This window comes from Oryzias melastigma, linkage group LG4 (genome assembly GCF_002922805.2).
Source record: "Oryzias melastigma strain HK-1 linkage group LG4, ASM292280v2, whole genome shotgun sequence".
NCBI lineage: Eukaryota > Metazoa > Chordata > Actinopteri > Beloniformes > Adrianichthyidae > Oryzias > Oryzias melastigma.
The window spans coordinates 24,342,546-24,366,424 of NC_050515.1; the positions used below are offsets into that span (position 1 = coordinate 24,342,546).

The following is a 23,879-nucleotide window of genomic DNA, read 5'->3' on the forward strand; positions in this document are numbered from 1 at the left end:
GAGAAGATGGTCAGATTTTCTCACATGAAGGAGACAGGAAGAGTAAATGGGGGCATATTGGAAAATGGATTAACGCCTTTGAGGTTCAATCTGAATAATAAAAAAGAGATGCTGGAGAAAATCATTCATGAGGATGCCTCAAAGTCAGCATTGTGAACCCACTATTATGTTAGGAAGCCGGATTGGCAGAAGTTGCAAGCAGAAGATGACATCCACAACATTTTTACTGAAAACATGGCTGGACTGCATATACATTTAAAAAAAAAAAAGCATATCGGGGAAAAATATTCTGGATATGATCAAAGGATTGCCAAAAATGGCGACATCATCTAAATGCGACCCATTGCACAGTGAAAAAAAGAAAAAAAAAAACAGTTTTGTGCCGTTGACTCAAGTGTTTACCAAGCGGTCCACAGTCTACTAATGGGACCATCTGGATGAGTGACTGAGTCTAAGCCATCCTAACAGCCTCTGTTCCCACTGGCTTCAGATAAATGAGTTTCTACTGTAATTTGCACTGAGCTGTGCAAAACGGCTTCACCAACGTTTTTGTTTATTTATGCCCCGCTCGTGGTTGAGGGCATTAATTACACCAGGGAAATTCCAAGTGCTTCTAAAAAGGCGGAATGGGGGGCTAATTACTGGAAAACTTTGGAACCTACTTTCACTTAGAGTGAAAAAAATAAATAAATAAATTTAAAAAAGGAGTGAACTCAACCACAATCTGCCTTCCTTCTAGCAATTTACGGCAGCATGTCAAACTCATCTGCAGCTATCAAGGCGACTGGTTTGATGTAGGTCTAAATCAACATGACGGGCAGCAGAGACATGTGTTCTGATGGCAGATAACACCAATCAGCCCCACTCAGCCGATGTGATGGTCGCCCTCAGCCACGCTCTTGGCTGATTGGCTGCACAGCCTGTTAATTCACGGCTTACTGTTCTGTCATATCTGAACCAAACACAGCTCTCAACTCAAGAGCATGCACAACCCTGACATGCGTCTGTCTCCCCACGTCTTAGGACAGCATATTGTCAAACATAATGAATGCTGGGTGTTTCATGTCATACAAAATGTAGAAATTGTGTATTGGGTGGAGTAGCAACAATATACATAAATATTTAAATTTTCTGAAACACTTTAAAAAACACAACTGAAAAGTCAGATTTTCCAATAAAAGTGGTTTTTGGGAGCTTTTAACTGGTGTTTTCACTCCTTGATAACGGTCTATTCTCATGTTCTCCTAATTTTCTTGATTTTTTTTTCTTTGTGTACATTTATCGTCAGATTACAGAGGGTCAAAAAATGATTTAGTCGGCCACCAGTGGCGCAAGTTCTCCAACTAAAAAGGATGAGAGAGGCCTATAGTTTTCATCATAGGTATACCTCAACTATAATGAGAAAAAAAATCCAGTAAATCACATTTTTATAGAATTTATTTGTAAATTATGGTGGAAAATAATTATTTGGTCATCTACAAACAAGCAAGATTTCTGTCTCCCACAGACCTGTAACATCTTCTGTTAGAGGATCCTCTTCTCTCCACTCGTTACCTGTATTATTTGCACCCGTCTGAACTTGTTATCTAGATCAAAGACACCTGTCCACAACCTCAAACAGTCACACTCCAAACTCCACTATATGGAAAATCATGTTTCACATAACAACTAATGTTAAAAAATACACACATCTGGAACAAATGGTGTACTGTATTCATTTTCTGGTGTGCTGACAGATTTTCCCAGCACTATTTGCACTTTTATGTTAAAAAAAAAAAACATGAAAACAGAGTTTAATTGGTATATCTACAGTCTATGATATCTATGTGTGTGTGTGTTTATATATTAGTCGCAGGCATCAACGCCTTAACACATGTGATTAATAAAAAATAATTAACGCGTCAATATTTACAATGCAAATTAATTACACCTTGCAAAGAAAACAGTCTTCCACTTGGATGGTTCAGGTTCCCACGGTATGCAATAATACATGTCGTTGAGTGTTATCCCACTTATACCACTAACAATGGAAATAAATATTAAATCTGTTTTCAGTACTTTATTCTTGTTATGTTTCTCGGTTTAGATTTTTGATCCATTATTAGGGGTTTTGTCACGGTAACATTAAGGCATCGCTGGGTCAACACATAATTCAGACGATAAAAATAAAGGAAACATTTTCTCTCTGACCTGTTTTTGTTCAAAAGCTGCATATTGTCATACAATATTCCTTGTAAAACATTGCAAATATTGTGATTAATCACAATCCAAACATATGATTAATCTGATTGAGTATTCTTAACAATTGACAGCTATAATTAAAAATAAACATTCTAAATGTACAGTTTTGTATGTGATTTCATACTGGGATTACAGATAAGTGGCTGGCAAATACTGGAACATAAAAAAGAAAATCACTTATTTTTTTTACAGGTTAGCATGGAACCCCTAAAGGGACATTGTAAAAAAAAATTAAGTAAAAAAAAAAATCAATCACTGTCTTGTACGCACCACTTACTATCTCGTGTGCACCACTTACTAACTCGTGCGCACCACTTATGCCTCGTATCTCCGGGCCAAAGAGCTGCTCTTCCTCTGGGGTTCTCCTCCGTGTTCGGAGCTTCAGAGCCTCCAGAACATGTGAAGCTAAAGAATCAGTTTCAGATCTTAGAAGAACGTTTTATTATTACTTTTCCTTGCTTTGCCAATTGACAACAACTGTCTCTTTCCCAGCCCTCTTCTCCACACGTCGAGCTAAAACGCACAGTTTAAAGCACGCACACTTATTTCACAACACCCGCAATCTTCTTGCAAAGAATAATACATTCTTAACATACAGTATTTCCCTTATTCATGGGGGTTGAGGACTGCAGACACACACGCACCCACACCCCCACAAACACACACCAGTTCCTCTCCCCCGACCCACGCAGCTGAAGAATGTCCGTTACCGACCCAAACTCATCAAAACACTTCTGATCTGCTTTATAAAACATTTATTGGAGAACATTGGAGCATTGATCAACATGAAGAGATTTTTTCTCCACTTGAAGGAAGCAGCGCGCACAGCAAGGAGGAAAACACTAAAAGGCAACACAGTAGCGTGCCGACAGTTGTTGTCAATTAACAAAGCAAGGAAAAGTAATAATAAAAAGTTCCTCTAAGATCTGAGACTGATTCTTTAGCTTCACATGTTCTGGAGGCTCTGAAGCTCCGAACATAGAGGAGAATCCCAGAGGAAGAGCAGCTCTTCGGCCCGGAGATACGAGGCATGGTGCGTAGTAAGTGGTGCGCACAACTTAGTAAATGGTGCGCACAAGATACTAAGTGGTGCGCAGCAGTTACTAAGTTTTACTTTAATTTTCTATCTTCCCGATTTCTCAGTAGGGACTCCGTAGGTTTGCGATTAGTTTGCTTTCATTTTTTTGTTTTATTGTTTCCTGACCCTGATATATATATATATAGAGAGAGAGAGAGAGAGAGAGAGAGAGAGAGAGAGAGAGGGCAGTTTTTGCCCTTACAGGGTCATACGGCTGTCAGACCCAAACCTGGCTACTGTTGGCTGAAGGCAGGGTACACCCTCGAAAAATGCTTGTTTCTTTTTCAGTTGCTAAAAATGATTTTAGCTTCAACTCATATCCTGAAGTTGATTATATATTCTTTGACAAAAACCATCTTGGCGAAAATGTCATTCTCTAAATAGTTTTTGTTCAAATGGAATGACTATTTAATGTGATTTGGTTTTACTTGGAAAGGGATTTTATGCTATTAGAGAAAATACTTTCTAATATATTGTGGATTTAAAGTATTTTAAAGTAGTAATCCATCATGCTTTGTGTGATGAGATTTTAAAGTAGGGTTTGGGCCGGTAGCATAATCAATGAGAAAGATTCCATCATTTTGGCAAATACTGAGATTACCACACATTGAAAAGTCTTGGCTCGGCCCACTCAAAAAGAAAAAAAAGAATCCAGAGCAGAAATTGAATTAATTTAAAATATGTAACTTAAATTCTCACCCCATTTTCAACAACTGCTACATCATGTCCATAGTCATTGGTTCTGTTCTGTAGTAAGATGGATTACCCAAAATAAACCGCATTATTTTTAGGGTTTACATGTTCTTCGTGGCTGGCAGAACCTTCCATCAATACCTACCTATTGTTTTTTTTCTTTTTTTTTTTTCTACTATATTGTGTCAGGTGCGTTTCTATACAACCTAAACCAATAAGCCATAGTGAGCTAAATCCTGGCTTATACTGATTTTGTACACAGAACCTGCCCCAGTGCAGCCATGATCAATCCCTCAGTGCTTTCTTTCAGTCCTGACATTTCCAGCTATTAGTTGCTTTTCCTGAAATCAGCCATTCAGTGTCAGACTGTTGGAAATAACATGCCTTTACCTGCTATTTTTTATGTCTTGTCATTTTTTTCCTTCTCTCCTCAAACTCTTTGTCCACCACCTGCCCCTGGTTTCTACCCTTCGCCTTTGTTCTGCCTGAGCTTAAGGTAAAACAAATAAAATCAGACAAAGTAAATAGAAAAAGGGGCTCAGATAACAAAAAGGACAGATAAAGCTGTCTGGTACGATACCACACTCAGCCTCTCATACCGTGTGGCGAGCTGCTGGACAGAACAAAAAGAGACAAGTGCCAGGAGTAACATATTCAAAACAAGTACACACAGGGCAGACAAGTGAAATTGGATGTTTTTTAAATCTAGAAGGGAAACAGACCAGAAAACAACCGCAGTGAACCTTAAATCATTTTCTAATCTAGTTTGTACAACGTCAGATTTTTTTTTACTAATAAAACAAGTGAATGTAGAGGAACACAAATAAAGAACTACCAAGTCTTTCACTGTTATTACCCAATATTTTAAATTGTCAAAACTAGACTGGATTAATAAAACCAACACCACAGACTATAAAGTGCACTTCAGCAATCCTTGTGCATTCCTTGCAATTAACAGCGTGAGATTTTTATCCAGCCAAACAGATCTCACCCAACAACGATTTTCTGTCACGGTTCTACAGATCTGGATTTATGATCTTTAAAGTTCACCAGAAGCAGAAAGAGAATAAAATGACTCTGCTGAAAACAACAGATTTTTTCTTTATTGTTATCTTTTTTTTTTTTACCAAAAAATATTGTCAAACCCACTGACAATTACTTCCATAAACACGACATTGAGTCTGAGGAGGAAGCTGAAGGAGCTGGTATTGATCAGCAACCCACCATGTGGATTTATCACTAACAGACTCAACTGTGTGTTGGACTTGTGGAGGACCAAGAATGAAGGCTCTCATCTCCTTTAGTAAAAGGCTATAGTTCACACACTGGACTGCTGCTACCTGATACTAGCACATGTACCTCCATTTGGAAGAGGCTTGGTGTGAAATGCCATCCATCCATTTTTGTTACCCTCTATATCCCTTTCAGTGTTGCAGTGACACCAGAGCCTCTCCTGGCAACTGTTGGGCAAATGTGGGGTGCTTTGTGATGTTTCAGCTTTATGCTTAAAACTTTGCATTTGCTATTGACGTTGGATCTGGCTGTCAGAAAAGTCCTTGGCAACAGTTGTTAACATTTTAAGCACCTGTCGTTTTACAGGACACAGAAGATATTGCTTAGTAGTGCAAAGACATGTACAAATGTTCCATAAACTTGTTCAGTAGACATATAAAATAGACCAAACACATAGACAGTGGATGCAAAAACATATTTTTGGCACAAATTTCAGCCCAGCCAGACTCTGCCTTCAGTGGCCCCAAGGTAAACTGAATTTGAGACCCTTGCTTTAGACTAACCAATTAACCTGTGTAGTATGCTTTTAGGCTGTGGGAGGAAGCCAGAACCCATGCATGCACAGGGAGAACATGCAAACACAGAAAAATCCCAGCACAATAGTAGATAGCATACACTTATATAGTGCTTTTACCACCATCTTGAACGGCCCACTGTACTTTACAGTCACAGTCCCATTCACACACAAACACACTTTGTGTCCTGGCCAGGACAGGAACCGAACCCCTAATTTTCCAATTAGAGGTAGACTGCCCTTCTTCTTCTACAACCGCGAAATGTGGAAGTGGAGTGATTTTTTTTTTCTCACAGTTCTATTCCAATATACAGAAAACTCACCCTGGGTTCCCATGCCTAGCATTATGGTGCTGATGCGAGCGCCGCAGTCTTAACGTAACTTTAAAAGTGCAAGAGGAAATCCCACTGCAGACAATCTCGTCCGACCTCTGCAATCGCTGCAAATCGTGTGAGGTTAGGGTAAGGCCCAATCTGACTTCTTCCCTTTACCCTACCCCTCCTTTTCAAGCGGCTTGTGAAATGCAAGTGGTGTCCCAAATATACATTTTATTATCCTCCCCTCCAAGCGGAGGGATACAGACCCATCCCTCGTGAGGGGGTTCCACAGCACAGCGTGAAACGAATCTCTTCACGCTCAGAGGTTTATATTTAAATGTAAGTAATGACTTTTTGTTGTAACGTGTCTTTTTAAAGGTATAAAACTGCTGTTGTTATGTATATTCTCTGCATTAACGCTAGCTAACTGGTGACTATTGGTAACATCGAATGAAGGTGATGTCCAAAATCTGAGACACTATTTTTCCATAACTCTCCGTTTCTAAAGGTTTAAATATAGGGGATGGGAGAAGGGAAGAATTTTAATTAGGCCTTCCTGTCATATAATTCTGGCCTGTTACAAATCGTTATTATGAAATCCTTATTTTCGGGGTCAATTTTTGAATGGTTAGCACTTCTGTGAATTAAAAGGGATGCCATCCATAAGTCACTACCAAATAAACAAATTTAACTTTCAATGTGTGTTCCGTGGGCGCGACTTTTGTACATCAAGCCCAAAAACTGTTTAGCAACTTATTTAGCAACGCATGTACATGAGATTTTTGAACGTGAAAACTTGAAATGCACTTGTGTAGACAATGACCTTTCAAGAAGTCACTTGAAGGTGTGTTGCCGCGTCAGTTGTGAACACCGCAGTTTCGCTCTCAACGGTAAAGGACTTATCGACAATGCCATTATAATTTATATTTTTTTTCACGTCATTCCTTGCATTTCTTAATTGCAAGACTAACAAAGTAAATTAACCTTTACAGATTTTTCTAGCACCAATACTGTTTAGTTTAAAAGGCAACAGAAGAAATGGTAAAAACTGCCTTTGAAGATGTCATAAAAAATATGACAAGCAAAAAATGTTATTATTATTATTACTTTTTTGTTCTGGAGGGATTTTTTTTCTTACATTTTTTCAAGACAACTGCACAATTATGCATATCTGCATAATCTCACAGCATCATTTATGTATACATGTACATGTTGATACACCTCAAAGTATTTAAACATATTAGCTGTCATGTCTCTCCGGTAAGAGGCTTTCCCTGTTCTGTTTTTGAACATTATTTAACATTAAGAAGCTTCTTTGAAACTTAATTTTCACCCTTTTGTTCAGATCATTTGCATCTGTCTTTTAAAATATTGTGCAGCAACAGTCGTTGGTGCTTGGCAGCAAACAATACAATATTGTCACATTAACTCTATTAGCTAGAAGTGAACTTCTGACTCATTTTTGGTCTTTTATTCATATTATCCCAATTTTTGTTAATTATAATCAATCCTTATTTATTGCCTATCACTCTGCACTTACAGCAAAAGTATCCAGTGTTGTGATTTACGTTTCCAGCGGCTGTTTTAGTAAAGAAGCGTATCTCTGTTTTCAAAGTCACAGAAGTCTGTCTGTGAAGAACTTTCGACGCTTTATTGCAAAACCTTCAATAGCTGTGATGAAACAGGCTGTCATGAGGACAACTCCATGAAGGGCACACCAAGAGAGCTATTTTTTTTTTTTCTTTCTGCAACCAACTTTAATTACTAACCTAAGAAATCTGTAATTAACTTCACCTCACAGTTAATCCCAAATCAAAACTTTCCAGAGTTCAAACAAAAGACAAAGCTCATCTTGGGAAAGACTACAAAGAAGCATTCGGAAGCTTCAAAAAAAGAGAAGGAAATTTAGGCCATGAGGTATTTACGCTTTGGTCTGAAGGAGTTTATTGGACTTTTGCCTTCAGAAACTGTTGTTTTTAGACGGAAGGAAGCAGCTGTTAGTTTATTGATCAGCAGAAGTATTCTAAAGTCCTTCAGCCTTTTTGATAATACGCGTAACCATCTATGACCCACAATGCACTGGATGGCAGTATAAAGGTACTGTAAATGTGAATAAACAGACAAGTCTTTGTACAAATTCTTTTTAGAGTTTGACACTATTGTGTTGGTCTCTCTTGTTTTGTCAAGAAAACTAAATCCTGAAAAATTTTGAAATTATGTGCGGGTTAAATATAGTGTGGTGAATAGACAGAAATTGTTTACACAAAAGTAAGAGAACCAGAGGAAATGAGCTGGTTTTTTGGTCAAAGTTACTGTATTTTTAGTCATCTGATGAGCACTGGTTGGAAACACAATTTTTCCACTATACATGTTTATATGTGTGGTCTGGTACTGCGGGGGAAATAAGTATTTGATCCATTTTCCTTTTCCTGGTGGCTTATAATGGGTGGGTCTTCCAGAAGAATAATGACTCAAAAATACAGCCAAGGTAACCAAGGAATGACTGAAGAGGAAGCATATCAAGCTTATGGGTTGGCCCAGCAAGTTCACTGACCTATAGACCCATAGAGAACCTTTGAAGAGAGTTGTCTAGCAACTACTGAAAAAAAAAATATATATATAAATAATAGCATGTTGATATTGATCAACGTTAATAATTTACGTTAATTATACTTCCCAAAGTAACAGTCTTCTGCCGGTTCAGGCTTCCATAATTTTTGATACTGCACACTTTGTCGGGTACTATCTCGCTTATAACATGGTCACTTACAAAAGAATTAAATATTCAATCGATTTTTAGTACTTTACTCTTGTTATTTTTTAGGTTTAGATCACTTTTTCACAAAAGATGGACTATATGATAGGTAATGCAGCCTGTAGTCATGTTAACACGACAATGTGTCACTGAGCCGGCAGCAACCTTGACTCCAGCGGAAAAGGAAAGCGATATATATGCTGATTGTCAAGATAACTTAAAGCATCAGTGCAAAGAGAAAGTTCACCTCTCACTGCTTGTTTTTGACCAGATGATGAAGAAAAAAATGTGTTTAGAAGAAGCCTGCTGCACATATAGAACAAAGTGACCAGAACTTTTTTTTTTAGGTGTGCATCCACACTGAGCAGTCAATCAGAATAGAATATTCACCTAGACCATTTAAAGTACAGAGACGCAATGTTTGTTTTTATGGCTATATGTCGGCATCTTTGTTTTCTTGGAGTAATACTGCAGACATAAAATTCTTTAGAGTTCTGCCTAACTTACTGTTGATGGGTTTTGTACTCAAAAATGACACTTCTGAGTTTAGAAAAGTAAACATTTCAGACAATAAATGGGAAACATTTTCTCTCTGGCCTGTTTGGTACAAAAGCTGCATATTGTTGCTTATAATTTTCCTCGTAAAACATTGTAATTAATTGTGATTAATCACAACCCAAAATTGTGATTAATCTGATTTTTTAAATCAATTGACAGCACTATTTTAAACTACCATGAGGTTAAAAACTTCCAATTTTTTCAAGGTGGGAAAACCTATAAAATTAACAAGGAACTTTTTGCTCCACTGTGAGCATTAGAACAGCTTACAGTTTCTTTTCTATAAGTGGAGATGATAGTGATACCCCTGCAGACCTGCCTTGTGTCATGTGACAATAATTGCCATTTTTGAGAGATTTTTCATGTCTGATCAGCATGATAGGGACAAACAAGACATCCTGCATGTCAGAAAGACGCCATGATTAAAAACCCTTGTGCTATCTTATGGGGTCCAGGTGACCAAAGCCTCACATTGACGTGTTATCCATCCCACAATAGATGTGAATGAAGGTGGACAGGAAAATTAAAAAAATAAATAAATAAATAATAATTAAAAATATCCTTGGAAAAAAAAAAAGTTCAGCACGCTGTCTTGTGGGGCCTAGATGACCCCACTCCCAACATCATATATGTTAATGTACTTCCTGTTGTCAGACTTCTCTAAGCATGCGTACACCTTCACAGAGGACTTTGGTTCTTTAAGAAGATACCAAAAATAACTAACGCGTAAACCATGGGTTAGTTGTTCTTTAAATATATTACTTGTACGAGTCAATTTAAAAAAAATCATGAACATTTGTTTATTCATTTGAAAACAGTTAAAATAAATGTAAAAATGTTGCACTGTCTCATTAATCTTGACAATTTACAACTTTTTAGAGGAGTTAAACATTTGTGTTATCCTAGTTATCCTCTTATTGTTTTTTTCTTTTTTTTGACGAAAAAAAAAAAATATTGGCTCCACAAAACAAACTTGAAGTTTGTTAAAAAATATATATATCTAAAATGTTTTAAAGAGAGTACATTTTCTGTCTCTTCCCATTCATTTAAAAACATAATCATAGTTGAACGCTAAAGTGAGTAATTTCACGTTTCTGTTCTTTTTCCTCGCAGATCTTTACAGTAAAAAACACACTCTTTTATAAAAGTGTGCATATCTCGTGATTAAGGTAACACTTTGACAAAAAAGTTTGAAAAAAGTAAATTATTCATTCTGACATAGGTGCCTTAAAATATCCTTAAGAGCAACCTTTCAGGTTTGAGAAATGACTGACTGATGCTCTTGACAGGTCATTTTAAGAGGATGAACAAAACCTTTTTTGTCTTTTTTATTTCACGTGAAACATTTACTCAGAGCTAAATATACATTTGCTCTCTTGAGACCTTAAAGAGAAAATAAGAGAATAAGAAAACTTAGAAAATCTTGTTTACTAAGACATTTATAGTATGCTTTACGTTTCCGTGAATATTAAACATAAATTACTAAAGCAATTCATTAACTACCCTAGTAATTACCATCAATCTCCATGCTCTTTGACACAATCTGTCTGAGGTCATGCTGGCTCATGCAGTTGCAGCAGCCTGGAACTTAAGTGGTTGGTGCAATGTTTTAACTGTTTTTTCTACGTTATTTTGTATGTTTGGTACATCTACAACCAAGACATATCAGCTTTTACTCCTTTGTTGACTTGTTTACATGAGCAACTCCCAATGCACCGCTCAGCTTGATGCCATCCATGGCAATTCCCACAATTCCAATGCCTAAATTTGAAATTAAATGCAAACAATGGACCGTTGTTAGGCTGCAAACTTTACTAAAGTTCACTTTATTGTGATCCTGTTTAGATATCTCTCATCTGACGATTAGAGGAATCTTCTTTTACTGTCAACATCTTAGGATATCCATTGAATTTCTCAAAGATTAGGTCAGAAATTGCAATCTAAGAAAAAAATCTTAACAACTCTCCTAATAACTCATGTTGTTACCTTGCGATTTTGCAAAACACGGCATGCATACAAACAGAAAGACCTGCAAACCATGTTGGTATACCTCCCTGAAGCTCAGAAACTGAATTTATTACCCCGGCATAATTAGCAGGAGAGATAAGCATTAGATGGACCAAACTGCCAGCAGTGAAAAACCATTTTCTAGGGATTTAAACTTAATCCAGTCTCTCTCAAAGTTACTCTCACATCTCCCATGTCTTTGAAGTGTAAATTGAAAAAGAATCGGTAGCATAAAGTTTCTTTGGTGACAGAAAAAAGGGGGAAAAAAATGTCTGTCATGTTTCGCACCGACACTCCTATTCAGAAGGGGAAAGGAAGGCTGGAAACAAAGCAAAAGTGGAGGCAAAACAAGCTTCAGTCTCTTCTCCAAAGCACAAAAACACAGATTGTTTTTCACCACATATGGTTCTGTTCATGCAAAAGTTATGACAACCTAACCTAGAAAAAGCATGCAGTGAAACTACAAGTAAATGAGACAAATTCCTCCAGTAGAACGTGTTAAAAATATCCTTTTGCTAACATAATCTTCCCTTTCATCATTTCTTAAGAGCCTTTGTAGTCCCACAGAGCTCCTTTAATGTGCCTCTTTGACTTTGTCACCTCTGTCAAGTTTGATTCCCTCCTTTAGAGAGGTCACAAAGCCAGGCAGCTGTGCTGTGTTTGTCTGTATGTTAAAATAAGAAACAGAATTAAAGACAGTGTCACTTTAAAATCATTTATTTATTGTTGAGTACATTTTTATTGTGGGGGAGCCGTGGTCATGATCTAGAGTGGTTAACCTCTGATTAGACAATCGTAGGTTTGGTTCCCATCTTTTTCAAAGTGCCCTTGGCCAACACACTGAACTCCAGATTGCTACTGGTGGTTATATGTTGGTGCCAGTGTTTGGGAGTGGAACCGCCATCAGTGTGTGAATGTGCGTGGGTGGGTGAATAGGACTGTGACCGTAAAGCTCTTTGAGGAGGGTAGAATAGGCCTATATTGCTATATGTCATGTATCATTGTTTAAACTGGCTCAGATTTAATAAAATGTTTATATTTCTAATAAAATCTTGATATCAATTCTACTCTGCAGTTTAAAGGTGCATTCACACAGAACGTGACTCACGCAACAAATTCCCATGCCCCGCCCCTCTTTCGTTGCACAACAAATTCTCTGGTTGTCGCCTGTCAAAAATGTGTCCCTGAGCTTGATGCCGTGCCCGCATGTGGGAGGAGCTACTAGCTAATGCATTTAGGATGATTGCTATAAGGAACTGTGTCTGTAGATATCTCACTTAGAATGTATGGAAGACACAGATGATTTTGAAAAATAAGGTTTACTTATTTTGAAGAGTTGATTATTAAAAGATTCTCCCAGTACAAAGGACTGTGTCTGTATGACAGCCACTACCATGGTGTTTCTGTGGCTGAGCTTGAAGGATCACTGTCTCATATTAACCCGAGGGGGAAAAAAATAAAATTAGGAGACCTTTTTCCTTTTTTTTCTTTTTTTTTAATTATGTCTTGATGAAGCCCGAGTCAGTGGCCACCACACCCCGCAGCGGCTCACTCTCTGCCTCCATATCAAGTGAGTGACCTCCACCGCGGGAGCGAAACCCGGCAATCTGTCCAGAGTGTATCCCGCCTTCGCCCCGCAAACCTGCGGCTCCAGCAGGTTAAGGAAAAAGATGGAAGTTCCGGACAAAAATGCTTGCTTTGGACTAGTATTCCACCAGCTTGACGATCATGCTTGACCTCTGCCTGTCTGACCCTGATTTAGCTTTGTGGACTTTTAGCTGTGCTGACCCCACCAGGCCTCAGATTTGTAGTGGCTAGCATGACTTTCAGTACAACAGGCTGAACATAATTAGATTAAAATAAATGTTGCTTATTCATGACATAGATCAACTTCATCAGAATGATTCTTTGCCCCACCGCAAACCTCCTAGGAATGGTAGAAATTGATGTTGATTGAAGTGTGAAATCATTTCATTGGGGAAAACAAAAATGTCAATGATAATTCTTTAAATATTCTAAAAGTTATATAACTAGTTATTTTAAAAGTTTTCCTTAAGAGGGTTTCATTATAAAATTATCTAGAATCCAAAATGAGCTTTTTGTTTGGTGGACTTCATATATTAAATGTCTTTCCAAACTTGTTGCCTGTTTTCCCAACAAATGTTGGCTCCATTTTGAAAAATGACAAGTACTGTACAGACTGTAAGTATCGTAGGTCAGGTGAGATTAGAGGAAGAGCAAATGGGGATCAAACGAGCTGCCAGGCTGTCTTACACAAAGGCTTGTTTACTCTGTTTTCCAGTCTGTGAATGTTTGTCCCTTTTATCACTGCTTGAGTCAGCAGAAAGGATGCAACCTACTGCTTGATGACACACCACAGTTGAGGAGAATCCCAGCAGACTTTTTTTTTTACTGTTTTCATCAGAAAACATTCATGGTAAGACATCCTAATTAGTTTTTTATTTTTTTTTTTCTTGGTCATGTTTGCACATTTTACAAAAAAGGTTTTCACAGAATATTACTGTTTTCCTTTAAGTTGTTGAAAAAGTCAACATTGTATGTACAAATTTTTTTTAACACTACATTAACTCAGACTGTTTTTATTTATTTATTTATGTTTGTTTGCTTGCTTGTTTGTTTTTTGATAGAAACGTTGAATTGATCCCATATTAACAAAAATAAAAACCTCATTCAGTTAGTGATATAATTTCAGCATCAATCTATCACTAATAGTTTTGTTTCAGATTGTTTTTTTAAGTAGCTTTAAGTCCCCCCATGACCCTTTTTTAAAATAAAAAACATTCCCAGCAGTGTTTTAATAATGATTATGAAGTTTTTGATCAAAATCCAACAACTTAAATGTCTTAAAAAGCCATCATCCGTCTTCTTTAACTCTCTCCTGCTCCCCACACACTCCAACCTATCATTACCAGTGCAACAAAAATGGCAAGCAATATTGGATATATCCAGTTGTATAGTTTTGATCCAGATACCAGCTCAGACAAGAACAAATTAAGACATACATGGATCTAATAGTCTAAATTTAAAAGTACATGCACTGGAAGAGAGTAGAGGAGGGAGCTTGTGGCTTGGCCATTGAAAAATGCCTTTTCAAATAGAAATGTCCATCTGCTCCTAATTCACTGCAGCTTGATTAGAGAAATACTCAGAGACAGTTTTATCCTTACATTTCTTTATATATGTCCTTCATCATGAGAAAAATTCTACGAGAACATGTTTTACTCAGACAAAACTATACTACCTTTATATTTGATCTGCACGTCAGGAACAGAACTTGTAGATGTGTCCTCAAAAATGAAAAAAAAAAAAAAACTAATATAAACTTTGTAATCCCATTCTATACCAGCACAGAACATCAGATACACTGTCACAATAAAAATGTCATCTTCCTCTAAAATGGTTTGGACTTTAAACAAAGGTGAGAACATTTTTTATAACCACACTGTTGAAAGTGATTTGGTTTGCATAGCAAAATCACTTCTGTGATTAGGTATAACATCAATGTGTATTAGGTAATTTTGCAAGAAACCAATATACTGGACAGAGTTTGGGAAATCTCCAATCTTTACCAAGAGGATTTGCTAGTTGAATGTTATCCATAGACAGTTTCAGTCTGTCTGTTTCAGACAGTAGCCGATTTTCTTCAACATTTGCTCTGTTGTAACAAGACAAATGCATTCCAGATGGAAAGGCGGTCTCATCTTGACTTTTATCAAGGAGCTCAGTGTTGCTGAACACATTTAAAGCATCTGTAGTACTGGAACATGGACTGTAGTGTGTCCACTGGAGTCTACAGTATATTGCAGTGAATTTACTGAAGAGTAGTTACTGCTTGCAAATGCTTTTTCTGCAGTTGGCAGTGGATAGCTCTTCACAACTGACAAAAAACTTGTTTTATATTATTGTGTCTACTGGTACAGTAAAAAAAAAGAGTGGAGTAACATGCTCTTGTAAAACCATGGAAACAGACTCCTTTCAAAGAGGTTTGGTGTGTGAGCAAATCTGCACCAAACTACCAGTTCTGTTCAGCAAGGCCATCATTGATGTATGAAGAATGCTGTGCAATTTCATGAACAAAAAAGCCTAAGATAAGATTTGCAGTACAAATTCTTACAAAGAGCAGTTAAAAATATAAAATTATTATTGTTTTCACATATCCATCTAAACATGAAACAATGTTAAATTAGTTTTCAAAGTTTTAACTGATCTAAAAGAACAAACACATTCTGCTGAGAGACTTTAGCAAAATAGTGACAGGGGAGAAGTAGGTGATACTAATGATAGTACTCCAAAGTGGCTCGTTTATCAAAGACAGTAGTACAGAGTTTGCACTTTCAAGCCATTTTTGTGCTTTCAAGGTTCAAAATTTGCTTTTGTTCATGTGAAAAATATTTCCTGTGACTGCCTGTTAAATGCAAATCCAGAAGCTTAACTATCACTGTAATACTACAAAGTCTTTGTGCTTCAGTCAAGAGAAGCAGTTCGAATAGTAGTGAACTTAAAGGATGGAGGAAAGCAAAAAACATTAGAACACCAGCATTTTGTGTATTTATCAAAACGTATTACACAGATAAAAAAAGGATTTGAAGGCCACAATCTGAATCTACAAAGACCATTACAATAGTTCTTCATTTATTGCAGGAGTTAAGTTGAAAAATAACCCTTAACAGGTGAAATTTGCAAACTAATAAACTTTTTTTTTTAACAATTGTTATATATGTTTAAGGCCTCTTTGCTCACTGCATACCTTTTTGTTAAATTGATGTTAACATTTTCACACATTTAAATCTCGCTTGAATATTATCCAGTTTTCTAGAAAGAAAGCATAGATCTGCTTGTAATTGAATACTTGTGTGGATTTGGAATGTTGAATGCAATCTATGCAGGAGGCAGGGCAGGGATTGGAAGGATTGAAAAGGCCAATGGCCAATCAGGAAAAAAAAATGTATGTTAAAAAAAATGAGGAAAAAGAAAAGAAACAAGCAAAATTGCACTAAAAAAATTGCCAATGACGCAAAAAGGTATATATATATATATATATATATATATACTGTATATGTGTATGTAAAGAATAGTAAGAACCCAATTTCCTAGTGTGCCAGCATAGAAACCCAGATAAGCTAGTACAAGCATATCTAAATCAAAATGAAAAGAAAAAACAACTTTTAAATAAAGGGTAAGAAAGATGTAAACAGAAACTGAATAAATAAATACACCAGTGTGGGAAAACCTTAATCTAACACCTGTTGACTTGCTTAGCCGCCAATGCTCATGAGTACAAAGAGATTTCAAACAGCTGAAATGTTTTCAATATACCCATCTGCCACCTGCCAAACTAACTGTAAGCTTTAATTGTTGCAGTTTAGTCAAAGTATCTCTTAGAAACTGTGTTACCAGAGAGGCAAATATCTTGGTACTTTGGGGTACCGCACCCATGTCTGTTTTGATCATAGACAGTACATAAAGAGAAGTGGACTGATCGTCCCCTCTCCCCTCGCATTTCAAACAGAAAGCCAATATCCCATGGGCTCCTCTTGAAAAATGAACAAGGATAATCATTCTTGCTCTGGCACCTCTTTTTAACATGTTCTTGTTAGTTATTTTTTAAGGTATTCGAGTTGCAAACCGGACAATCGGATGCCTCAATAAGAGCATGTGGAGCCCCCGCTGGCCCTACCTCAAACGTTCGAAAACATTTGATTGACAGATTGTCGGAGCAATCACTTGCTAATGACGTCTTGTGCCAAAATAGTGAGATCGGGCTTTATTTGTTTATTTCATTGGAACTTTTTTTTTCATTGGAACAACAAGAACAACCTCTGCCACTTTCAGGCTTTCAATGTTTGTTAATATTTTTATAATCGTTGAGTACTTTGTATTTTACCTCTGAATTGATTTTATCTTGTCAGCTTTGATTCCTTCCAGCAGTTCTTTGAGCAAGTCCGAGCTCTCAGGGGCAGGGAGACGAGGTTTGATGGAAGACGTGTGGGTGAACCAGCCAACAAGGAAACCCAGGACTAAAAGCACCAAACCTGCCAGCAGGTATCTGTGGACAAAAGCAAAGGAAGGTCACAGTGTACCTGCTGTTTTGGTACAAAGAGGGAAGCCAGTGAAAAAGTGAAAAGATGCTTTTCATAAGAAGATGAAGGGAAGATGCTGAAATGCATTAGGGAGTCTCGGTGCAATTTCAAAACATTAAAAATAACCCCAAAAGAAAGGCTTTTCAATCTAAAAGTTTCAGAACAAAATACATGAACCTATTACTTTTTAAGCTGCTAATTATAAAGCAATTCGTCATCAGCAGGGGTCAGTCGTATTCGACTATACCATGAGGTTAGACATTAATAGGTGGACAGGCACGTTGTTTATTTTAATCTCTCAAGGTTTGCCTCTACATCAGCTTGGACAGGGTATCCACGCTGATGTAGAGGCAAACCTAGGCTGCCATCTGCCTCTGCTACCGCATATACCTTCCAAGTAGCAGGGTCAATCGGGAGTCTTTCATATCTCTTTTCAAAACATCTTTTTACCTAAAGTGGTGTCGGCCTTTTGGTCTGTTGCCATCTTTCAACACACTGTGCAAAATGGACTTTGGAAGGTGACTTCTAAGCATCCTGTAGACGTGGCCCACCCACGTTAGTCGAGTGAGTTTCAACAAGGATGACAAAGGTTTAGAGCTAGTAACATGGAGGAGTTCTTCATTTGTCATTTTGTTTTTCCAGGAAATCCCAAGCATGGCTTGATCTTGTAGGAGAACAAAACACGATTCTCCAGTTTCTCCAAAACAGTGGAAGCCTTTCCTATCCTGCCATCCATCCAGCCATCAACAGAGGCGTCAAGCAGGGGCTATGTGTTAGCTCCTACTCTCTTTGGCATATAATTTGCCTATGTTTTAAGAAGTTCGTATCAAAACATTCCAAACCATATTGCTGTTTCACTGCTTACCAGTGATTAAGGGATCTTCTTCTTCTTGTCTAGACTCAAAGCCAAAACTAGGGTTCAAGAGATAGTTGTGTGTTGTGAGTTCCCCTATGCAGATGATGCTGCTCAGTGTGCATCCTCAGGATATCAGCTACAAGAACTCTTAGATAGGTTTTCTACAGCTTTAAAGTAATTTGTTACTTAAAAAGTCATTAATATTGCAAAGGGAAAAAGCAAAAATATACATTTCTGAAAAATATAGTATTTTTTTATTAGGAATCATTTCAACCACCCAATTTTTATATTTCATATGTAAAATGGTCAAATTCTAAACCAAGAAATCATTTATAATGTTTCCTTGAAAAATAAGGGAAGTATAGAAAAATACACAAGAGATGTCAACCACTGTCTTAGACATTTCTATTTATTGTTAGCTGCTCACCAGCATGGCTTAAATAGAAAACATTCAAAAATCATCTCAGAAACCAGGTTAGTATCCTTGAGGGTCATAAAAAATATGTTGCTTTTGAAATTAACACTGATTGAAATTAACTTTATTGTGCAACTTGCTGTTCACTTTTATCTAAATAATTGTTTTATTGAGAGAATATTATTGGTATATTTTTGTTTCTTTGTAAGTGTGATCATTAAATAAAGTTTTCTTTTTTTCTTTAGATTCATAATTTTGACTGAGCTTTTGTCTACAACTCCATGTTTCTTAAATATGCCACAGCTTTTCCTGACACAGATTCAGTCAAAGTCAAAAACAAAGAGAATCATTGATTTATTTATTTTTTTTTGTAGAAAACAGTAAAATCATCATACTAGATGTCATATCTGCCAGTAAATGAAATTTAAGATGGTTTTAAAACAGATTTTTTCTTTTTTTCTATATCACATTTTAATCTATTTTTTAAACTGCATTTCGTGAATTTCTCTTGTGCCTTTATTGTATTAATAAATTACAATATTGTAATAGTTCACTGTAATAGTAGAGCCGTTGTTTGAAAATTAGGTTTTCTCAGCAGTTCTCCTCTGGGTAAAAATATAATTTTAGAATCTGGATTATTTTTATCTTCAACAGTTTTATAATCAAGCCGAGCTTTTCAGAGAGTCTGTGCTCTGTTGGCAATTATCAAATGTCTTCTGCCAGAGATTAATAGTTTATTTATTTATTTTGCTAAAGCCAGCCATGTGGCTTTCCTGTGGCGTCATCTCTTTCTGTCTGTCTGTCTATCAGTTGGTTTGAGGACAGTCAGAGTTCTCAGAGGACCTCCAAATGCCAATTGTGGCTGAATGCATGTCAGAAAATGGTAACAGAAGGCCATTTCTGGATATTTTCAAGTACCAGTGACAGTGCAAAATGATTATTAAAAAGAAAAGAACTAGATTTTCCCTACTGTGAAAAACCTGGGAGGGCATCATCAAGAGCCAATAATGATGCTACATGGGTGAGGAGGATAGTGTGGAAAAGTTGATAAAGGAAAAAACAGCAAATGATCACCACCAACACCATTGTTATGAATCTGGACTTCGATGATGGCCACACCTCAAAGGGGGAAGTCCAAAGGAGACTCTGCATCACAGGGTTCAAAAGACACCAGTAGAGTAGATAAGGCTCAAGAATGCCTAGAACAGGGATAGGCAACTCCAGGCCTCGAGGGCCACAGTGTCTGCATGATATCCCAGCCCTACTCATGACTGGTTATCTGGTTGAAGTGTCCAGCATATTAAAACATGCCAGAGAAGGGTATGTTGGAAAACATGCAGGATCACGGCCCTCAAGGCCTGGAGTTGCTGCTTCCTGACCTAGAACCTGAACTCCAAACATGTTAAAAATTGAACAGGACTTATAAGTGTTTGATTGCAGAATTAACCATTAGTCAAGACTTTGTTCTTAACACTATGAATCATTGTGAACATATCACATATTGTTCAAAAGGGGAATTTGTGCACATCACCTTCTGTGAGATACTTGTGCCAATTTCAATCAGCAAGAAGCATGCTGGTTGAAAAGAGGTAACTTTAGGTCAGAATTTTTCTCAGAATAACAGAATGCTTGACTGTGTGCGGTGGCATGGCATTTGTGCATAAATAATAATAATAAAAAGAAATGATGGCAAAGAATATTTTGTTATCAAGGCCACATTGCACCTGCTTGATACTTTCCCCCCTAATTTCTGCATGTTGTAAATGTTGTCTGTTCCAAGGAGCCATGAAATACCTGAGAGTGAAACACTGTAGCTGTCTTTGTTCTTTGTGGCCTGGAGCCCTAGTGAAGCGGGAATTGTAGTTGGGATCTTCCTGGAGTCTTTCGAAGCGTCCATGTGGGGAAATTGATGGCTGGACGGATTCCATCACCTCATGATCAGGGCCACGGTCTGAAACTGGTTATGGCATTGATGTGGTAACACACAAACTTGTGATATTAAAAGACAAAGATACAGAACCCCTAAAGGGACATAAAAGTAAAGACAATAGTACTGGTTTGTTGAAAGAAAGAAGAAAGTATCTGTACTTCATGTTTTAATCAATACAATAAAACTCAATAAGCTTAGGGTATCCTATTTTCAGGTATCTGACTTTGAGAAGTCCTTCTGTGCACAAATGATCACTTGGTTTCTAATGCGCTCCAGTTTGTTTCTCGTGCTAACCTGATCTTGGACATTCAACATGCTGCATCTGCATATGGTCCATGCTTGGCCCTGATTCCTGCACCCCATCCTTGTCAAGATTCCAGTCAAGATCCAAAGCCTCAGGGCAGTGTAGAGCCTCCCCGTCAAGTGCTCCCCCCTGCACATCACATACTTTGCTGTATGCCATGATAACACCTGGAAAACATGGAGAGCACATTCCATGTGTTAGACAATCTTCAGATCCTTGAGTGCATTGGCAAAACAGTAACACTTTCTTGTCTTTAGTGATCTCCCTCCAAGAAAGAGAAACCAAAGGAAAAACTGACTTGACCAAATTATCCAGGAAATTAGTCTAAAAACCAGGAAACAATAAATAATTGGACTTGGAATTCAATTCTTTGTTGACATTGCAATCTACAAATTAGCTGTCAACTTTGAAAATGCATTTCCAATTAACAAATCTATTTAAAAGCAATGCCATTTCAATTGACTCTTTTTTTCCAATTAACTTTTTATTTTGAATCTATTGTGAAAGCAACAGCAGAATGTTTTACAATGTACTGATTTCCGTGTTTTTTAGGACAAAAATTCAGAGTGAAAAGCAATTTGTCAGTTATCTCATCCAGGGGCGGTCCTACACAATTAAAAATGTTATCACCTTCCTCCACTGCTGTTTGATTGGTCTTCTTGAATGTCACACAGTGTTTTTTTTTTGTGGTTTTTCATGAGCTTAAAATTAATTACTCTGTCAGACTTTAGCACAATGACAGCTAATTAAAGCATTTAATTAGTAGGACCTCAGGGTTCATGTTTCCTTCTAGAACATGTGCTGTGTCAATCAGTTCAACCATCCTGGTGGTTATTAGGCTTCAGTTTGGTCTATTTTGTTGTATTGGGGAGATTTTTTGAAGCCCTCTATGACAGGTAGAAAAATGTCCAATTTAAAGCTTTGACTGGCATTGGTTTTAATATATCAAATATTTGTTACGCTCACGGCACATCCATCTATCCATCCAGCTGCCTCAGGCCAAAGGCAGGGTATAGCAAGGACAGGTCGCCGGCCCCTCCCAGGGTACATTGCTCTATATGCTTGAGGTAAGGTCAGTCTTATGACATGTATTTGAAGTCTACCTTTGAACATGTGAAGGGAATACAGAGCTCTACAAGTACATACAGAAGTAATTCAGATTCCCTGTGTTTGGAGCTTCTACCATATGCCTGCCTTACTAAAAAGCTGCTCCAACAAATGGTTAATGTGGACTCAGTAAAACAATTATAAAGCACTGGATTGGTCAAGATTATCTATAATCAATGACCTAACACTTTAAGTCCCACTTTGATTATCTTCAGATCTATTGTAATTGCATTCCCAGTGGTTTTTAATTATGATTAGACTGTTTTTGGCTAATTTATTTCCAAAAACTGAGACAGTGTCTGTGGGGCGGCAGCAGTTTATTAGGAATTCCTTTCTGAGTTTTGAACAAGTGGGTGGTGTAAACCTGCCCTCACTTCCCATCATCCCTTTGTTTACACCAGGGGTCACCAACACGTCGCCCGCGGGCGACCTGTCGCCCGCGAGCACCACATCAGTCGCCCGCAGGCCTCTTCTAAAAATGGCACAATTCACTTGTGAGCTGCTCGAAAATTTTATTTTATTGTGATGCGATTTTTTTAAATCACACCTGCCTTCATAAAGGATTAAAAGTTGAAATATCTTAAAGGTATATTGTAACGACTCAACTGGTATGTCAATGGTAGCAGGGACGCAGCAGGGACTCAAAAGGCGAGTCACCCTTTCACTGTCTGGGGAGGAGAAACGTCGGTGCCCTGTACATCGCATGAGCCCGAACAGTGTCAAGCAGAAGAAGACCACGAAGCAGACTGCGTACTCTCAATTCCATCATCAACACCCATTTATTTTAAACACACATGAACAGCCAAACAGTATGAAGGTGACTTCTGCTCACAGCTCCCTCACTCATGGTGAGCAATGTAACACACCCCAGATTTCCCACTTCCCATGAGTCTTAGGAGCTGAAGGCGGGGCTAACCCCCGGGTCGCCACACACTATGTTCATTATTTCTGAAGCCAAAAAACAGCCTGTCCCACTATTTTTCTTTTTTTAAATAGTTTTCTCCTTAACGAGATAATCAATAGTCGCATTTCCATTAACTCTGAAATTTCGCAAATTGGAATTTGGATAATAAATTATCCAAATGGAAACACCACAGTTTCGAAAAAACTGACATTTTTCGAAAAAAGAAATTGCGCTTACAGAAGGAAATAGACATTTTTCGCAAAGCTGAAACACTTTTTTCTAAATAAATGCGCTTCTCGGTATGAAGTGTCTGATCTGAGCGCTGCACAGCCGGCGCACAGAGAAGTCCCGTAGCGTCAAAGCGCTTTATAAATTGCGGGTCATACAGAATCGCGCAGCAGCTCCTCCTCCTTTCCTCATCGCTTCATTACAGACGCACTTTTGCAGCTTGGAGCCTGAAGTCTCGTGAGCGCGAGCGCCGTGACAGAAACTTGAATTTATGTTGTGGTGTTTTCAGACAGAAAAAAAGGTCCAGATGCTTATTTGCTGCTTTTTCATTTAACCGCAGAACGGACTTGTCTCTCTTCTGTGTCGAGCTGCGCTGCACGCGCTCCAGACAGAGATGTGACGTCACCCACATGCTCCCTTTCAGTGAATGAAATAAAAAACATACTTGTTGTCGTTCATCGCCGTGTTTTTAATGACTTATCGCATGAGCTGGTTTGTGATTTATCGCAAAATTATGATTTAATGGAAACAGTGTCATTTCCAAACGTTTGTTTTTTTTTTAATTCCAAGAATTTCCA

At 37.6% G+C, this 23,879-nt stretch overlaps 1 protein-coding gene across 1 annotated transcript in view; it reads right to left on the reverse strand.

Moving 5' to 3' along the window:
• LOC112150722 (inactive N-acetylated-alpha-linked acidic dipeptidase-like protein 2) overlaps positions 1-23,879 on the reverse strand; it is a 321,270-nt gene that overhangs the window by 284,011 nt on the left and 13,380 nt on the right. The window contains exons 2-4 of the mRNA XM_024279192.2: positions 21,053-21,229; positions 20,623-20,785; positions 17,362-17,523 (exon numbers count right to left, since the gene is read on the reverse strand). Coding sequence (XP_024134960.1) covers positions 17,362-17,523; positions 20,623-20,785; positions 21,053-21,221 — 494 coding nt within the window. The 5' untranslated portion in view covers positions 21,222-21,229. The remainder of the gene's footprint in view (positions 1-17,361; positions 17,524-20,622; positions 20,786-21,052; positions 21,230-23,879) is intronic.